This window comes from Olea europaea, chromosome 21, assembly GCF_002742605.1.
Source record: "Olea europaea var. sylvestris chromosome 21, O_europaea_v1, whole genome shotgun sequence".
NCBI classification, from domain to species: domain Eukaryota; kingdom Viridiplantae; phylum Streptophyta; class Magnoliopsida; order Lamiales; family Oleaceae; genus Olea; species Olea europaea.
Genome location: NC_036257.1, coordinates 2,222,070 through 2,242,124, shown reverse-complemented (window position 1 = coordinate 2,242,124; position 20,055 = coordinate 2,222,070). Strand labels below are relative to the sequence as shown.

At 33.8% G+C, this 20,055-nt stretch overlaps 1 protein-coding gene and 1 long non-coding RNA gene across 3 annotated transcripts; one reads left to right on the top strand and one right to left on the bottom strand.

Moving 5' to 3' along the window:
- The first annotated feature begins 3,920 nt into the window (after positions 1-3,920).
- LOC111370381 (36.4 kDa proline-rich protein-like) lies at positions 3,921-6,106 on the top strand. Its single transcript, XM_022992062.1, has 2 exons — positions 3,921-5,525; positions 5,863-6,106. The coding sequence occupies exon 1, from the start codon at positions 3,947-3,949 to the stop codon at positions 5,522-5,524; it is 1,578 nt and encodes a 525-aa protein (XP_022847830.1). The 5' UTR covers positions 3,921-3,946; the 3' UTR covers position 5,525; positions 5,863-6,106.
- A 7,911-nt stretch (positions 6,107-14,017) lies between these two features.
- Positions 14,018-15,563, bottom strand: LOC111370380. Of its 2 annotated transcripts, none has more exons than XR_002698396.1 (3): positions 15,321-15,563; positions 14,750-15,027; positions 14,018-14,235 (listed from the first exon to the last, which is right to left on the bottom strand). It is a non-coding gene; the product is annotated as an uncharacterized LOC111370380 (long non-coding RNA). The 2 variants fall into 2 exon arrangements; XR_002698395.1 differs by having other exon boundaries at positions 14,750-14,823.
- Between the last annotated feature and the right edge of the window lie 4,492 nt (positions 15,564-20,055).

Sequence of the window (20,055 nt, the reverse complement as noted above, 5' to 3'; positions counted from 1 at the left end):
TTCTGCCTCGGCTTACAAACATTTATCTTCAGATAAAAGAAGCCTCGTCTGTTTAGCAGTCTCCTACCTTAACTTGAAATTAAATTCAGCTATTATAAAAGACAATGAGCCTCGACATTTCGGCAATGTCCTACCTCGGCTTGGAATTAACTTCAGCTATCAAAGAAAAGAGCCTTGACAGTTCAGCATTTCCCCCGCCTCAGCTCACAATCAAATTCAACAACAATCAATCTTACGAACCTCGACAATTAGACCCTCTCTTTGCCCGGTACAAACGAATGAACTCCAAGTATTATTGTGCGACGCAGCATAATCAACTTTTTACTCCAACCATAATGTGAATATCCATACTTGGACCTGTGGACTATTATTAGGGTCCAAAAGTTTTTAAATTTTGTCTAAAAAGAAACTCTAAGAAAATTCTACTCAAATATTGAAGTTCACGCGCATGACATAAATGACTATACATGGACTTAGGGGACAATTGTTATGCCTCGTCACACGTGGTTCCACGTGGCTGATCCACTGTAGCTCTAGGCCCACTCAAGCCAAAGCACATATGTAGTGGTCGTGGCCGTGAAGCCAAAGCGAAATGTAATGTGGCCGAAGTTAACTCCTTAATCATGGCTCAGGATCATAAAGTTTGAAGCCCAGTGGGTCGAGGCGGTAGCCCACGACGCCGAGGCCGAAGACAACGAAGCACCTTCCAATATTACTTCTACCAAGAGATCCGCTTCTATACAGATATTTTATTTGAAATGACTGATGGAATGTTTCTCATACAGTGTAAGTGTCAAATCTTGTCAACAAAGTGACGGCTCTGTATGGATAATAAATGTATAGCATGCTAGCAAGTCAAAAATGATGTCTAGGATTAGATGTATGAACTAAGAAGATGAGACCACGTGTATCCCCAATTGTCATTATTTCACTTGTATCATTATAAATACTCCCATATGTAACACTTGTACGACTAATGCAATATTGAATACGAAACAACACTCTTCACTTTATTTTGTCATACAAGACAGCTAAGTTTACATTACCTTGATTCATTGCGATTGTTAATTATTGTACAATCTTTCCACAAATGCATTGTCGGATTCCGAACATTATCGTCTCGCGTTGAAGGACTACTCCAATGCCTCGTTTCTAAAGCATTCTAGACCGTTGGTTTGTCTTAGCATGTTGGATTCAACCTACGTGTATGCAAGTGGATCTGGCATCTGTTGTCGAGGTGGCTTTAATCGAAAATGAGATCAACAAATAAAACACAATTTACGACCCCCAACCTTATTTGGACAAAAGGATTAATCTCCTCATCCAAGACCCATGTGGTCCTGGATTTCCTAGGGGCTTATTCTCCCCCTCCAATGGGGGGGCGGGGTTGGACGAAATGGTTCAGAGAACCTTTCGAGTACTACGGGCATTGCATATTACAAGGGCCCTATGACAAGACTCATGTACCTTATCCTGTGGACACGTGATTAAGTCACAAGCCACTGCATGGGCAGAATATTATATCAATAGGAAAATCAAATTTTTGTACTTTTAGATCCTAACTTTTTGTAAATTAGATACTTAAATCCTCTATGAATGGAAAACATTAGTTTTACTCTTATCATCACCGTACATGTGTAACATATTTTTCATGCGCACGAATAAACACTTAATCTATCTAAAAATTCATTTTTATTTAGACTCATTTTTAATTACACTTTTTCAATAAAATATTTTGCATGTAAACCTAAAATATTTTTTTACTTTTTAGTCGTATATTCTCCAAAAATTATCATTTTCAACGAAAAAGGGAGCTCAAACATACATTTAGATTCTTTCATCTATTCTTTCAATCAACTCTTAACTCGACTGTCCCAATTTTCTTTTTAATCCTTTTTTCTCCAATTCATTCAATTTCGAGATTATTTCTAGAACACAAAAACATAGTGGAAAAATTAGTAAGAACTCGAATAAAAGGACTGATAATTGAAAGATAGTAAGCTTAGTACAATTTCGAAACTTAAGAACGATATTGTTATTCCCAACAAGTTGGATGACCTAAAATGATATTTATCCCATTTCTCGAATATTGCCGACAACCTAAAAGTATCTTGGTGCAAACCTAGTAATAAATGAGTAGATTGCAAAAAATGAAAATCATTTCAAGTGTTTTGTCTTGGAGCAAGGACGTTTCGATTTTCAAAATTACGGTCCACAAAAAAGTTGAACGAAATTTACGGGATTAGTCACGGACGAAAAATACTGCTGCACTACGCGTTAAAACCACCGCGTTTCCTCGATTCTATTGTCAGCTAAAAATCAAGTAGCAGCCCCACTTGTACTAATACCACATATTCTCACGAATATTATTTTCTTAGCGTCCCTTAAAGTCAATCAATCAAGACAAAAATACTTTGATATGATCAGGACTGAATTATTAGTATTATGCCTTCGTTTGAGTTCCATTTTATTATAAATTAATTTTTTTAAAATTCATTTTCGATAACACGTTTTTCAATAAAATAATATTACACGCAAGTTCAAAATTTTTTCTTAATTTTTAATCGTACATTCTACATCAAACTACTATTCAAAATGCATCCTTTACCTCTAAAATGTGGTCAAACAAGGGCATAACTCGATTTTGATTGCTCTTGATCCATTGAGGAAGAGCATGTTTATATACGGTTGAGATTTGTTGCTTCCTATCATTTTGACAGTTTTTCAATACATTTTTTGTCAATTAAGTACATCATTTTCTTCTTAGCAGTAGGAAGACATCAATCTGAAATGTGCTAAGGTGTTAAGATATGTATTGACGTCTTTTCATTTCATAAGAAAATATGATGTACCGAGATATCAAAAATGTATTGAAGGGACACAATAGATGTGAGCTTGTTTACTTGCGTTTGTAGTTTCAATAATTTTGTTGGACGTACAAATTCTATTATAGAAATTCAATGATAAATTTACAAAACAATGTTAATGGGTGGGGTAGTTGAGTGAATAGAAACAATGCTCTTCGATGTTCGTGTCAAACTACAATAAATAAGCAGATAATAATATACTTTACTAGGTACTATAACAATAACGTGACAAAATATGTTTGGTAAAGTATATTAGATAAAATTCAACAATAATAAGAAGAAAAAGAGAAACTAAAATCTTGTTTGTTGTGGTATCCTACGCAGGCTAATTCAATACATTATACTACACACATAATTATATTAGGAAGAGTTTGACAAACTTTTTTGTACTTTATATTAATTGATGTCTAAGTGCCTTATATACATTACAAGCCACGCCATGCTATGCCGTGGAAAGGGGTACTGAGGATGAAGCCTAGAAGGTTTGAGCCGATGCCACTTTTTTTTAACACTCAAATTTAGTGCTATCCAATCATCAATATGTTCTTTCTTCTAGGATGCGATCATTTGCTTCGTTGAATTAAATAATATTTTGTAGTATAAACCGTGTCGTGTCGTGTCGTGTCGTGTCATGAGCCAAGGTTTTCATGAGCCTGTTTGACATAAATTTTTAGAATAGTTTTGGTGAGAAGTGATTTTTTTTGGACATTATGGGCATGTTTGATAGTGATTTTGAGAATTGATTTTTTGATCGTTAGAGAGAAAGTGAGGTCCACCTGTGAGAAAAGAAGTAAAAAATGACGGTTGAAATAGTGAAATAACAATCAAAAAATCAATTTTTTTGGATAAAAAATTACTCCCAAACAGGGCCTATATAATTAAAAAGTGAGAAAAGTTATAGATTTACGTACAAAATTATTTTATTAGAAGAATATATAATTGAAAATAAGTTTAGGGAAAAAAAAAACGATAAAAAATCTATGCCAAATATGGACAAATTCCATAGTTATCTCACTTGCTCTTTCCTCTATAAGAACTCAACCCTTTCCTTATCATTCTCCATAACAAGTAGATTTTTCATGATAATGGGGAACCACAATTTGGTTCTACCAATCGTAGCACTTCTCAACTTGGGGACATTGCTTATTTCTCTAGCATGTCCTTACTGCCCATACCCAATTCCTCCCCCCCTTCCACCCAAATTTCCACCAAAACACCCCCCAATTGTAAAGCCACCCTACTATCCCTCACCCAAACCTCCCGTCGTAAAACCGCCACCACATGTGCTACCTCCTATTGTAAAGCCGCCACCGAAACCTCCAATAGTTAAGCCACCTTTCATTCCCAAGCCTCCCATTGTAAAGCCGCCACCGAAACCTCCCGTAGTTAAGCCGCCACCGAAACCTCCCGTAGTTAAGCCACCACACTATCCCTCCCCCAAACCTCCCGTCGTAAAACCGCCACCACGTGTGCTACCTCCTATTGTAAAGCCACCACCGAAACCTCCAATAGTTAAGCCACCTTTCACTCCCAAGCCTCCCATTGTAAAGCCGCCACCGAAACCTCCCGTAGTTAAGCCACCTTTCACTCCAAAACCTCCCATTATAAAGCCACCACCGAAACCTCCCATAGTTAAGCCACCTTTCACTCCCAAGCCTCCCATTGTGCATCCTCCGTTCCATCCCAAGCCTCCATTTGTGCATCCTCCGTTCCACCCCAAGCCTCCATTTGTGCATCCTCCGTTCCATCCCAAGCCTCCATTTGTGCATCCTCCATTCCACCCCAAGCCACCAGTTGTGCATCCTCCATTCCATCCCAAGCCACCAGTTGTACATCCTCCATTCAAGCCCAAGCCTCCAATTGTTCATCCTCCATTCAAGCCCAAGCCTCCCGTTGTGCACCCACCATACAAACCCACACCCACACCTCCTCTACTGCCACCACCCTCTGTGCCAAAACCACCCATCATCAAACCACCAATAGTCACGAAACCTCCACCCGTCCCCGTAAAGCCACCGGCGCCATCATACCCACCATACAAGCCCCCACCCACACCCTCACCCGCACCTCCTCTATTGCCACCACCCTATGGGCCAAAACCACCCACCATCACACCACCACTCCCACCAGTAGTCACGAAACCTCCACCTCCACCTGTCCCCGTAAAACCACCGGCGCCATCATACCCACCATACAAGCCCCCACCCACACCCACACCTACACCTCCTCTATTGCCACCACCCTATGGGCCAAAACCACCCACCATCACACCACCACTTCCACCAATAGTGACGAGACCTCCACCCGTCCCCGTAAAACCACCTGCGCCACCAACTGAAACGCCATGTCCTCCTCCACCACCACCACCACTGTGTCCTCCGCCATCACCTGCACAGCAAACTTGCTCCATTGATACCCTAAAACTGGGTGCATGTGTGGACTTGTTAGGAGGTCTTATACACGTTGGAATTGGCAGCAGTGCTAAGGACACTTGTTGTCCAGTACTAGAGGGACTTGTCGACTTGGATGCAGCATTATGCCTTTGCACCACAATAAAGGCTAAGCTTCTGAATATTAACATCCTTATACCAATTGCCCTTGAAGTCCTTGTTGACTGTGGCAAAACTCCACCAGCTGGTTTCCAGTGCGCTGCCTAAGGTACATAAACAAATTTTCTTCAATTAATCACTGCATGTTTTTGAGACGGACGTATGGACAAAATTGAACATTAGAATAAGTAAATTTTAACTTTTTTTCCTTATTTAATATAGTATAGTTTCCCAAATATTTTCAAATTCTGTTAAATACTAATAAAATTTGGAATATTTTTGAAGCTTCTGAAACGTTCTTGCAAAGTTTGCAAATAGTTTTAATTTTTAAATCTTGTTCGAAATGGAAACCCTAGCATTTTAGAAGTATTCATATCATATGTTGATGAATAAATTTTCTGCACACAAACAGCATTTTTCTTATATAATATCGTCTGATATTGCAGTTTATGACGGATCATCTCCGAGCAGGAAATAAGAGCATCCTCGGTTGTCAATCTTCTCATAGGCCATAGCCAGAGTATCATCTTTCTTTGCCAAAGCAATGTTATTTATGAGATCAAGTTGCTCTTTTTTTTTCTTTTTTTTTTTAATTATTTTCCTTGTGTTTTGGAAATGTGTTTGAAAGAAATAAAATAAGTGTCAGAAAACAACACAGGTGGGTTTATATATTTTGGCTCGCTCTTTCTATTATATATGTAACTAAAATGGTAATGCGACTCACGAAATTGATGATGTGGCATAAAAGATTATTACAACATGAAATTTATTGTCCATACGTCGACAAACATTGCATGTGGCAAAGTGTGTACTGTTAAATTTTCAATTTAGAAGTAAAATAAAAATAAAAAAATATTTCTCTGCTACGTAAAAATCAATAATAAAACTAGAAATAAATTGTAATATCATGTCCGATAGAAAATTGAAACAAACAAGTAATTATTGAGGGACAATAATTTGGCTCATCGGCTAGGAAATATCCCACTCTGGGAACCCACCAAAAAGGTATGAATTATTTCAATAGAACGACAAGCTCACATGAAATAAACTTAATATTCAAACTATATCAATTTATGCGTTTTCAATACAATCGAATATAGGGGCAGATCCATGATTGGATCCAAAATTAGGCTATAAAATTTCTAGCCAGGCTAATACGGAAATAATAATAATAATAATAATAATAATAATAATAATAATAATAATAATAATAATAATAATAATAATAATAAATTTGCACATAAAAAACTGTTTTTACAACCAAAAAAAAAAAATTGCCTTAAAAAAAATTCTTGGGCCTTGGGGGGATTGCTACATCCGCCCTGATCGGATATATGATCCTATTTATATTAGGGGCTTACAACTTAGGCAATGTTTGTCTCCACAAATGTCGTCTCTTTTTAAAACAAAATAATTTAATTTTCAGTCATTTTCAACCAAATATTTAAACAATAAAATATTATATGCATTCTTCAAAAAATTACTATTCAAAACATCATTTTTTTTTTTCAAAAATTACTATTCAAAACATAATTATCTCACAAGGACAATGAATTTACCCCTCTTTTATTATAATAGTTGATGGATTCTATGGTATTAGAGGTCTCCTTTTATGTATGAGGCTGTCTTCTCTTTATATGGGTTAGATTTTTTAGGTAAAAAAATGTGTTGAAATTGGATACCCAAACTGTTTAACTTGAAATACGAAAACTGTACGTCAATCCTGGAAATAACCTGCATGGGTGCACCAACATGTTGGCCGCACCCCCGCTGATCGAGCGTTTATGCTGGGTTTCTTCAACAGTGGCACTCACAACACTTAAACTTTCCATGGTCAAGCAATTTGGTCCTCGATTTTGATTCTTCATTCCTTTAAGACTTTTTGTCATGCAATTTCGATCATTTATCTTCCATTTTCATTCAATTGAAATTGAAAAATCTTCCATCTTCATTTTGTGGTCCAAATCAACTATTGAAAAGTTTCAAATTGGTCCTCAAGCTTTAGATTTTATCCATTTTTCTATTTTTTGTTTCTTTCTTTCAATTTTACTTTAAAGTATCGGGTTTCACCTAACAAATGAAATATACAAGAGAGTAGGCCATAATTTATCAAACAAACTCCTAAATGTCTATAGTTTAAGCCCAGATAAGTATATAAAACACAATTATCAAACACCAAAAAACTTGAATGTTTCTGTCTTCGAACACAACTCAACAAATAAACATGCAATAAAATTTTAGTTAGATAACCTAATGTTTTGTTTTAGTATTGGAATCATTATATTAAATACATAAACAGCTTCAAAGTCACAATATTAATATACTTATCCAATGTAAAACTAATGTGTGTATATAGAATCAAGTAAAATAGTATAAATTCACAAGTTGCTTTAAATCCCAATCTAATTCCAAATGAGATGTCAACTATATTCTTGAGATCCAAATCAGGAAAGGTCGCAAGATTAGGACACATCGTATGTTAACAAGGTGCTTGTCATATTCACAATGCAAAACTCTAAGAAGGGAAATTTACCTTCCCGACATGAAGTTCATCTCTCCAAAGAACAATGTCCTAAGACACAACAAGAACAGGAGAACATGAGACGAATTTCCTACGCATCAGCAGTTTGTAGTTTAATGTACACAATGCTATACACAAGACCCGACATATGCCTTGAAGTAGGAGTGGTTAGCAGATACCAATAAACCCTAGGATTGGATCGATGGGTAGCAGTCAAGCATAAACTCAAATATCTGATGAGAACGAGAAGCTATTGTTGGTATACTCTAGTAGGGATTTGATTCCTATCGGAGATACAGATTTTTATTTTCAATTAGACAGAGATTGTCGGGAATCAAATTCAAGAGTGATGTTCACTTTGGGAAGTGTAACTTTCATATTGAGAAGTGTGAAACAAACTTGTATTGCTAACTTAACCATGGAGGCTAAATACATAGCATTTTCATTAGAAGCCAATGCAAAAGAACTAAGGAACAGCCAAAAATGAAAGCATGTAGAGAAGAAATTCCACTTGGGGAGAGAAATTGTACAAAGATGAGACGTTTCAGTAGAGAAGGTCACATCCATGAACAATATAAGTGATCATTTAACCAAGATATTGCTAGCTTGCAGTTTTCTGCAACGCCTTAAGGGAATGGAACTTGAGATATGTCTCATTTACTTTAGGGTAAGTGGGGGATTGTTGTGATATGTTCTTATAAACATTTGATGACATTTAATGATATTTGAGAAATTAATTCCATATCTTTTGCATGCATGATTAGATACTTTAGAAATATTAAAAATAACTTGATTATTTATATTTAACTTTAATTTTTTCGTGAATTAAAATTAAAGTAGGGATCTTTAATTATGGTCACTAGTGCGGTTCATTACGATATAAATTGATTATAAAAGACAAGAACACACACGGGCGGACCCACATGGGGTCATGTGGGGTCAAATGACCCCACAAAATTTGACCTTTTTTTTTTTTTTTTTGCAATCTACTTTGATGCACTTGTCGGGATGTCAAATGAAGTCAAAATATTGCATTCTTAATACCATTTCGAAGTGCTCATGGCCTAGTTTTTCACTCATTAATGGTATGTGAAGTGGTCAATTATAGCAAAAGTTATGACATGTTAAAATAGGCCGTTTGAAACTAATATTTTGAGAGTTTCGATAATATCCTAACTCTAAAAATTCGTTCGCAATTAGTGCTATCTGAATCCACAAATCGTCTATTGTGATCAATGATGGTCATATATGGATCGATCTTAATTCTCAGTAATTGATAGACTCGTATTAATTGAGTTGTTTTTTTATGTGCGGGGTAATGGCACAAATCAATAGTGTAAAATTCTTGGTATGTTGAAAATACAATGAGATAAATAACCAAAAATATTAATATACAAGAAGAAGTTCATTCCTTTGTGAAAAAATAGATAGACGATTTTTGTAAGTGTTGATTTGGGACTTGAATAATAAGAGAAATCAATTTTATGAATAGATCGTAAAATGTATTATTCATTAGAGGACCAATGGGACTTATGGAGAATGATATATTTAAAGATGTCTACGAATAAATACCTAACTTTAATTATGAACCATTTACAAATGATTGATCAAATATGAAATGACTATATTGATGGAAAGTTCAAATCACTTGAATATAATTTGTTTTATAATTTTAAGAGCACAATTCCAAATTTTTAATGGAATAATTTGAAATTAATAATTTTGCCGTATTAGTTAAAGTGTTAATTAATTGTTGTTATTATTATTGAAGCTTAAAATTATAATGTCCTCAGTTCCTCTCATCAGCTCCATTAAAATTATATGAACATTTTTTTTTTTGGGTTAGATTAATTAACTTAGAGTTATGAATCCTAACTGATTTTCACATTAATTAATTGATTAATTGTAGTTTAAATAATGTGATTATTAAAGTAATTAGAAACTATACAATGCGGTAATAACCACACTATTATCATGTGCTGAAACATGGAGTGTCCATGTAGTATTTAAATTTAATTACATGTGGAAAATAATAAATAATTAAAAGTTAATTATCTCAAATTAATTTTGAATTGTTCAAAACTAGTTATCTGATAGAAGGGATATGGGAGAGAAATCTTCTCTCCCACTCCTAGTAAAGTGGCATCTATATATATATATATCAATTTAATTGATAATTTTCATAAAAAACAAAGTCAAACGAACACCAAAAGATCCAAAATTTCAACATTTTTTAGGTGAACCGTAAAACAAGTTCGATGCAATTCATTTTCCTGGTATTCATTTTCTTTTCACCCAAATTTTATTCTTGCAATCAAACAAACCCTAAAAGTTCTTTCTTTTCTTTTCACTTTGTCTCGTGTTGAGAATATAAAATGAACCATAAAGTGAGCGTGGGAATCAAATACTAATAAGAAATGCCCACTCTTTCATCACTATGATAGGAGATACACTGAGAAAGACTTGTAGGTCTTCTAGGAGTCTGATGATTTTAAGGAGTTCGATATTTACATCCTAGACACTCCAGGGTATAATTCTCATTTCTTCCTTTATGACATGCCCACTCTTTTATTCAATTGATGAATGATTTCGTGAAGGGATTGGTCGTGATTTCTTGGAAAAGGTTCCAGTAAAATATATATATATATATATATATATTGAGGGTCGGTGGCCGACGTCTATACGACCGCGAGCAGAGGCTGGGGACGTCCTTGCGCTTTACCACAGAGTGGAGAATTCTTATTATTTTGATTCGAGAAATCAACTTGTTGCTTATATCAAGATGGAGATTACATAAAGATGAATTACATGAAGACGGATTACATAAAGACCCTTCATTTCTTTTGTAATATATTTATTCATGCACATAAGATTAAATTCGTTAAATGGACCTAAGTTAATATATTGGGCCTTGTAAAATTAAGAGTTACTTTTATGAAAACCTAATATTTCCAAATTAGATTTAAAATTTATAAAACTTAAATGATTAAGAATTAGATTCTCAGTTATTCATATTTTGGAATGATCAATCAACTAAACTAGACATGATATAGAGAAGTTCTGTCTAGAAAAATTGGATTTTAGGAGGGACCGTAGTTATCCCTCCAATTTAATTGGGACCTAAATTCTCTACCTAAGTGGCTGATTTGATGAGTCTTTCTTGTGAATTATACATTGACTGTCGAAATGATGAAATTGATTCTATACAACTTAGATTATATTGACATGGAATGTTTTAAAATACACCTTATTTTGTAACGAATGAAAGAAAGTAATACGACAGCATAGGCCGTAGGCCTCCATCCTTTGAACCACACCGTGAATGTTTTGTGGCGGCTCGAGATGCTTTGATTTCATCCTTCTTATGGAGGGCGTCTGCCAATCGCAATACCAAGGTTATCTTCCTTGAGAATCGAGATAGGACTAGTAAGATGTATTTTAGGATTGACTTAACCTACGGCAACAATTTAAGTATGAAAATCTAAAACGGTGGGTTATATTCTTAAAGATGGAATTAAAGTGCTAATTATAGCCCACATGGAGTGGCCAAATTGATGAAGTAAGTGAGCGCCGAGACCTTTGATCACAAGTTCGATTTTCCCTACCAACACTTTCTCGATCGAGTCTGTTGTCTGTTGCAATGAACTTGCCTAGTGCGATTTACGTAACTGGTGTGGCTTGTAGACTATTGCGTCAGATTGAAAGTTTATTCAATGCGCACCCGAATGATAGCGGTTATGGGTTCTCCCACCATAAAAAATAAATTAATAAATAAAGTGTTCATTATATGCTTGCCCAAAATTAAAGAAAAATAATACACATTAGAAATATGAGATATTTTTGGAAATGTTTAGTAATTGAGAATATCTCATTTTAATTAACAGTCATTTGACCAACCCAACGACGGCACTTAATTGTGTTGATTAAAATTCCTTAATCTTTTCAGTAAACACGTTTTGTGTATTTATCATGTTTAGCCTTAATTGATGTATGAAATTTATGTCTAAGTTATTTATTGAATTAAATTCCTCATTTTCAGAAAACCCAAGTTTTAATCTCCTCACATCCGATATTTTGCCTAGAGAAAAATTTAGTCAAATAGAAAAGCAACATGAGTATACTCCTCATAAATGAGACTACACTTTGTCCTAAAGGAGGATGATGCTCCGTTGCCTCCATCGAACGCCTCAAATTTTGTAGCTGAAGAATACAACCATTGGGTCGTAGCAAACAACAAAGCCTACTTCTACTTGCTAGATGCAATGAATGAGTTGCTTAGAACTAAACACGAGGCCTTTGAAACTACGAGAGAGATTATAGACTCTCTAGAAAATGTTCAAGCGATCTATGATCAAGCCCGTCATGTCGTAGTGAAAGTCGTTAAGAACGATAAGAGGAAGAATGGTTCATCAGTTCGAGAGCATGTCCTTAAAATGTTCAATCATTTGAATGAGGCTGAGATCAATGGTGTGACCATCGATGACAAGACCCTAGTAGGCATGATTCTGGAGACACTCTCTAATATTTTTCCATATCTGAGAAAGCTACTTTCAAATCAGAAGTGCAATCTAACAGAGCTTCTAAACAAGCTGTAGACCTATAAGACCCTAATAGAAGATAAGGGTGATAAGGAAAATGTCGTCGAATCTAACGTGACTCAAGGAAAGCCATCTTCTTCAAAGAACAAGAAGAAGAGAAATGTGGAACCACAAAAGAGCAAAAAGAAGATCCAAAAGAGAAATGCAAACAAAGCTCTGGACAAGGCCAAAGAAAAGTGTTTCCATTGCAACAAGGATGTCATTGGAAGATGAACTGTAAGAAATACCTCGATAGCCTAAAATAGAATAAGGTAAATGAAATTTACTAATCATGGAAACATGCTTAGTTAAGAAAAATTCTTGATCTGGATAGCTGATTCAGGGACATCTAACCATGTTTGTACATTTTTGTAGATGCTGGAATTGTCCAGGGATCTTGAAGAGGGAATTTTCTAGTTGAGAGTCGGGAATGATGCCAAAGTTGATATGATGGTTGTAGGGAAAGCTAGACTATCCTGTTCCGAAGAATAAATTTTTGTTATTACACTACAAAAAAATTAGGCTTCAGAGACAGAAAATTCCATCACTGCTGCCTTGAATTCCATAGCTACAAAATTTCACCGACAGAATTGGTTCATCGCAAAATTGGATAGTGAAACCCTCGCCGCTAATTTAGCGGCAAATTTCTTTGGTCGTTGATAAATTAGCCATGAAAATCATTGTCAGTATTTACCAACGACTATTTCCATCGCTAATTAGCAACAACTTTAGAAACAAATTTTTCATCGCAATTATTTACGAATTAATTTTGTAGGCGATTAGCAACAAACTTCCCTTGTTATTTCCATCATTGATATGAATTTAAATATATATATATGACATAGTGAAATGAAAGGGAGAGAGGGAGAGGGAGAAGTGAAACTACATAGAGAAATAGAATACTATATGTCTGGCTCCATGTGAGTGATCTAATTTGTGTGCTTTGCATTAAAGGTCTTTTCCTTATTTCCTATACTTCACAATAACTTTTTATACACACCCACACACTTCCTAAAATCTAGATCCAACTAAGGCTATAATTCTTGGAAAAGCCTCATAAGAGATCTCCAGAGAAAAACAAACATATATTTCAATACATTTTCGACATATGGCTCCACTCCTAGATTTCAGTCTGAAAGAGGCATTGTTTTTGCTTCGTCTCTTGGTTTTCTTCACTTAAATTCAGCTCTGCAAACAGACCAAAAAGTTTTGGTAGAAGATCAATGTTATAGGTAAAAAAAGATGTGCCGGTTATTAAGAAGAAAACTACTTGTACCGTACTTACTCAAAAAATACAACCAAGGTTCTTTAATCCAGTGCAAGGTTATCCAAGAACCAAACCAAGCTCGATAAATCCAATATTGGTTCATTCAAGAACCAAACCAACCTTATTAAACTTCCTTCTGATTCTGCCAAGAACAAAACCAAGACTATTAAATCCGCCTCTGATTCCATTAAAGATTCTACAACCACTATCAAATCCCTACTCAAGAAACTAGCAAGTTAGAATCTCAACATTATATAGCTTTACATTAATTTGACATGGGTATGTAGGAATCTAGCAAGTTAGGTACACAAGGATATCAAACATATGCCAAGAACAGGGAAGAAACATCTGCAAAATCAATAAGTTCTATAATAACAAGTACAATGAGTAGAATCTTATCCTAATCTAGGGGGAAAAATAAAGATTAAGTACCTCAAGTTAGGAGCTTCATATCCTGCATAGATCAAACCAAATGAGAAAAATAAGAATGTAAAAATAATAATAAATATTTATTTCTATAAACAAGGATATATTAGTGTACAGCAGGTTGACATGATATACATGGGATGCAAGTATATCCACTTCCACCTCTTACAACGAACCTATATCCCCTTTTAGTTTCTGAAAATTAGCCAAAAGACTATGTGACAATTATATTCTAATTAAGTACTGCTTCCCTTATAGTGAAGAGAATGAGATCTATCTTTTCAACAAACATAATCAAACTTTCTAGGACTATATTTAGCTCTCGAATAGAAGGGAGGCTTCTTTAATTTGAACACAAAAAGAGAGAATTGTTTTTGCTCTCGTAATAAATAAAATATAGAAATTAACTTGCTTCACGTCATATTGATCATCATCCTCGCTTCAGTTCTCAAATACCTGGATCACCTTCTATCGGTTCCTTTAGTTAAAGGAAGATAAATAAATGGAAAAAAAAGTGTGAAATGAATTTAAACAAGAAAAACCTTTCTGCTAGAGGCATGTCAATACTCGAGCCGCATGTGCAAGATGAGTAGCTTGAAAGCAACTAGCTTGGCATCTACAAAAAAATGTTAATTAACTTCCAAGCCAAAGAAAAACAGAATATGAATAGAAGCTAAGATGTCTTAGAAATCATCAATACCATATTAAGCAATAAGATACAAACTTTGCAACACCAAAATCCTATAATAATGAAAATAAACAAAACCTTTCCTAAAAGGCAGTGAAATTATAATTACGAGGGTATCCTTTTTCATTTAGCCTGCAAACAACCAACGCTTAAATAAGAAAAACCCCATTACAATATGCAACAAAAATGAAATCTTGTTGTGATATAAACCACTTTATTATACACAAACCTAACTTGTCCAAATGAAACTCTACCAAAAGGAACCTAGAATTGACACACACATTCATGAATATAAATAATTTTTACCACCTGTATTCTGTGAAAAAATTAAAAATAAAATGAAAACTCTACAGCAGTAACAGTAAATCAACACAAGATTGAAACTTTACAACACCCAAAAATCAAATATTTTAGAAAATACCTACCAAAAACATCAGAGACCAGAATAGCAGCAAGCATTAAATCCACAATGCCTGAAATATAGCATTTGAGGCCTCCAAGCTATCGATGGCCATAGTTCAAAAACATGGGTATGAATAAGTGAGGAATTTTTTCCTTCATCAGGGCAAAGAAAGAGAATGGATGAGTTTCAGTGAGAGAGACGGAGGGTGGATGGCGGGGCCGCACTTGTGAGGTTAGGGTTCAGTTTGTGGTGTATAAAGTGGGAAAATGTTTGAGAGGAGGGAAAATGACAATTTGGATCGTAGAGAAATTTTAAGAGGTGATTGAAATTTTAAGAAGGAGAAATATAATTAATTTTTATTAATTATTATTGATTAAATTATTAATAAATGTACATATTTAACTAATTGATAATATAATTTACTATAAAAAAGTAGAAAATTATTTGTACTATCACTCGTCTTGTCAAAACGTCAAATTTGTTAAAAAAAATAATAATAAAAAAAAAAACTTCCTTTGATAACTCGTCGGTAATTTAATATATATTTTTTATTGGTAATTATTTAATTCAGTTTATAGTTTACAACAGAATCATCCGTTAAAAAATCCATTGGTAAATTATTTAATTTATTATTATATAATTATTCATCAACGGATTAGGAACGAAATTGTACCAACAGAAGACTTCCATTTGTAATTCTGTCGACAATTTAATATATAATTTTTAAAATAGTAAAATAATAATCCATTGCTAATTTGTTGTTAATCCGTTTGTATTAGCTACAGAAGATGTTCGTCACCAAATTTTCGTCTCTATTGCCTCACTTTCTAGTAGTGTTAGCAATGTTTATTAATTTTTGGGTTTTAAAAGAAATTTTATTTTTGGTTTGAAATTTCATGAATGATCTATTTTTATTTCTTTAATTTCTTGAAATAGTTTCAATTTTTAGGAACAGTATCCTGAAATGTTCTGGTTATGTTGATAATGGTTTTTATTTTGTTATACCATTGTCTTACAGCTTATTACAAACTGAAATATTTAAAGTCATTGAACCAACCCCAAAAGAAGAAAGATTTATGATAAAGATGACACATGCATGTGGCATTTAAGACTCGGTCAAACAAACATTGAAAGTATAAAAAGACTAACAAATGATGGTCCTTTAAGAGAACTAATAGTTAGCACTCTATCTGTTTGTGAATCCTACCTTGAGGGCAATATGATCAAAAGACCTTTTGAGCAAAAGGTGATAGAACAAAAGAACCTCTACATCTCATATGTGCAAATGTATGTGGGCCTTTGAACGTCAAAGCAAGAAAAAGGTTAATTATGAATACTTTTTCACATTCATTGATGATTATTCTAGATAAAGATATACATACTTGATGTAAAGAAAAATTCAAAATGTTTGAAAAGTTCAAATGATTCCGTGCTAAAGCAAAAATGCAACTCAATAAACCAATCAAAACCTTTAGATCTGATCGAGGAAGAGAATATTTGGATTATGAATTCAATGATCACATGATTGAAAATGGAATAATATCATAGCTCACTACTCAAAGAACATTAGATAAAATGGTGTAGCTAAAGGAAGAAATTGTACTTTACTTGACATGATGAGATCAATGTTAAGTTATTCTTCTTTACACACCTCATTTTGGAGATATGTGCTGTAAAAGACAGTATACATTCTAAACTTAATTCCATCAAACTCAATCCCGTAGACTCTCTTAGAATGTGGATTGATCGTAAACATAGTTTGAGACAACTGGGAAGATGGATCCCTCATTAGAAAGTGTACATTTTAGTGGGCTACCCTAAATAAACAAGATGAGGATTGTTTTATAGTACTCAAAATAAAAAAATGTTTGCATCGACAAATGCTACATTTCTCAAGCATAATCCTATGATAGATTTCAAACCCAGAGGCAAAGTAGTTCTGGAAGAGTTGCTGACTGATGATAGTTGTTGAACGATAAAGAGAAGAAACCGCCGATCGTGATCGAACACTACCACTATTATGACACAGTGTGAGGAAAATAAGATTTCCTACCTACCATTTTGAAGAAGGTAAAGCAAATGTTATAATCACTAAAAATAATGATAATGATCCGTTGACATACAAGATGGCGACGGATGGCACTGATTGTGATAATTGATTGGAAGCCATAAAACTAGAAATGGAATCTTTGTACTCCAATTCAGTCTAGAAACTTGTAGATTTAGTAGAAGGTGTAAATCTTGTTGGTTTTAAATGGATCTACAAGAAAAAAGAGAAGAGTCGATGGGAAAGTAAAAACGTTCAAGACAAAGCTTGTGGCAAAGGGTTTACCTAAAGAAAATGAGTAGACAATGAGGACACTTTTTTCCCAGTGGCCATGTTGAAATCTATTCAAATTCTCTTACCATTGCTGTTCATTTTGACTATGAGATATGGAAAAATGGATGTCAAGATTGTTGAAAATTGGTTGAGGACCAATTAGCATATGAATGAGAAATTCAGTCCTATTTGAAGAAAATTAAAATTTGGGGTATGTCCCTTCACCTACCACCTTTCAACTCCTACTTATAGGACCATTTGGATGTCTATTTTGATAATCATATAAATTATTTTTTCATGTCATGTTGCATAAAACACTTTATAGAAGTGATTTTATTTTGCATCAAAATCATGGTTATGGTAAAAAGGGAATTCCGTTCAAGTTCGTTAGTCGAAGTCATTTGGAGTGCTGCTATGGCTCAACATGATCATTGTATCTTGAGAGATGATTACCGAAAAATCATTAGCACCGTTGTAGGGCAAATTTATCTTAAGAACAAAGTGTCCAACACTTGTCACGGTCAAAAATTCATCACTTGCATTTTCTCACTTCATTTTCTGATTCTTTTGATTACACTTTGATTTCAAAAATTCATTAACCTTGTTTACATGTTTATTTTGTAAGGTTCGATCTGCTTTCATTTAAAAGTAGAAAATGGATGAATCCATATTCATACATTCAGACTCGGTAAATTATTGATTTATCTTCTCAAATCTATTCCGTTAAGTCGAAATTACATTTTGATTTCACACAAATAGACGACATGATTTTTGTAAATATAATATTCACAATATCGGTGTAATTTCTCTAACAATCTTAAGATGAATTTCGATGCCTTTTTTGCATTTTCTATTTTCTTTAGAATCTACCAACGCATTGTTTGATTGAGAGAACATGTTCAAATTGGATTATGTCCAAGACTATTATTTTATATTCCATTTTCCACAAAGCAATATACCATTTGAAAATTGCAGTTTCTTTTACCAAGTATTTGTGCCTGAGGAGTTTTTGTACAAAATTAAATACTCTGTCCATAAGTGCACGTATATTAATGATGTGACCCTTTTGGAATTCTTGCAGTTATGCTTTATATGAATTTAATGGTGACACTTAAATTTTAAATGCAATTTAAACTTGGTGGCAAAAGGGATATATTTGGCTGGTAAGGTTCTTTAAAGCATCTAGAATTGTTTTTCTATGTAAGAATTTGGTACTATTGTGCATTTTGTATTCATTGTGCACGACTTTAATTTTAATTTGGAAGAATTAAATTGCTGTATTCATGTGGTTATTACGAAATGGCATGTGGTAGAAAATGCATGTGTTTGAAAATCACTCTTATGCTCCAATGTGTATCTTTTCCAATTGTTGCCATGGTTGAATGGTAAAAAATGGTGACTATGAACAAAGAATCATAAAAACCAATTTTGTTTGCTATGTAGGCAATAAACGAGTTCCCACTAAAAGTTAATTACAATGCACGCCTTTCATATACATGAACTGGTGCGTGCTGATCGTTAATTTGATTTTAATCATGTTGTAACTGCCATGAAATTATACACGAATTTCCATAACTGAAAATTGGAAATGAATGTCTATGAATTAATTTGGAAGTGACAAGGACTCCAATTTATTTTATGTGATATAAAGATTTATTAAAAATATGTTTAATGCAATTCATATTGGAGATTAAATTCTGACCATTAATATTGAAATTATGGAATATGTGTAACTTTTCATTTTAAATGAATGAAAAACAGTTTGTGGTGGCTTTTGATTAATTTTTCATTGGAATAAAATACAAAAGCGGATATGGAATGTGACATTTTAATCTCATTTGTATAAATCTGAATTCCAAATAGTGAATTCATTTTATAAATTCATACAAGAGTTTGGATTTCGAATAAATTTTTGGTTAATATATGCAAATTCGGTATATACATATGCAATAAGTTGCAAATACGGTAAGCAATAAATACGATAGGCTACAAATACGATGGGTTGCATATACGGTAAGCGACATATACGGTAAGTCGCATATACGGTAAGCGACATATATGGTAAGTCGCATATACGGTAAGTTGCATATATGGTATACGTCAATCCGATATATGTTCATGGATTTTGGTTTGAAAATTATACAAACCTTGATTAATGATGATAGCCTGAATTAATTTTATGAAATTAAACGAGGTGACTTGTGCAAAATTATAATTGCATAAGAGTGACAAAATGTGGTTTTGTCCTACTTATTTTAAAGTGGAAATTGCTTGCCTAATTATTGGGATATGAAAATATTTATAGAGTACAAATGGTGTCTATAGTTAGCGGTGGTGTCAAAATTTTTTAAAAATAATGATTGTAAAATGATATTCATTTGTAAAGGATAAAACCTATGTTATAAGGAATAGTTTCAAGATGTATGTCCTTTTGTAA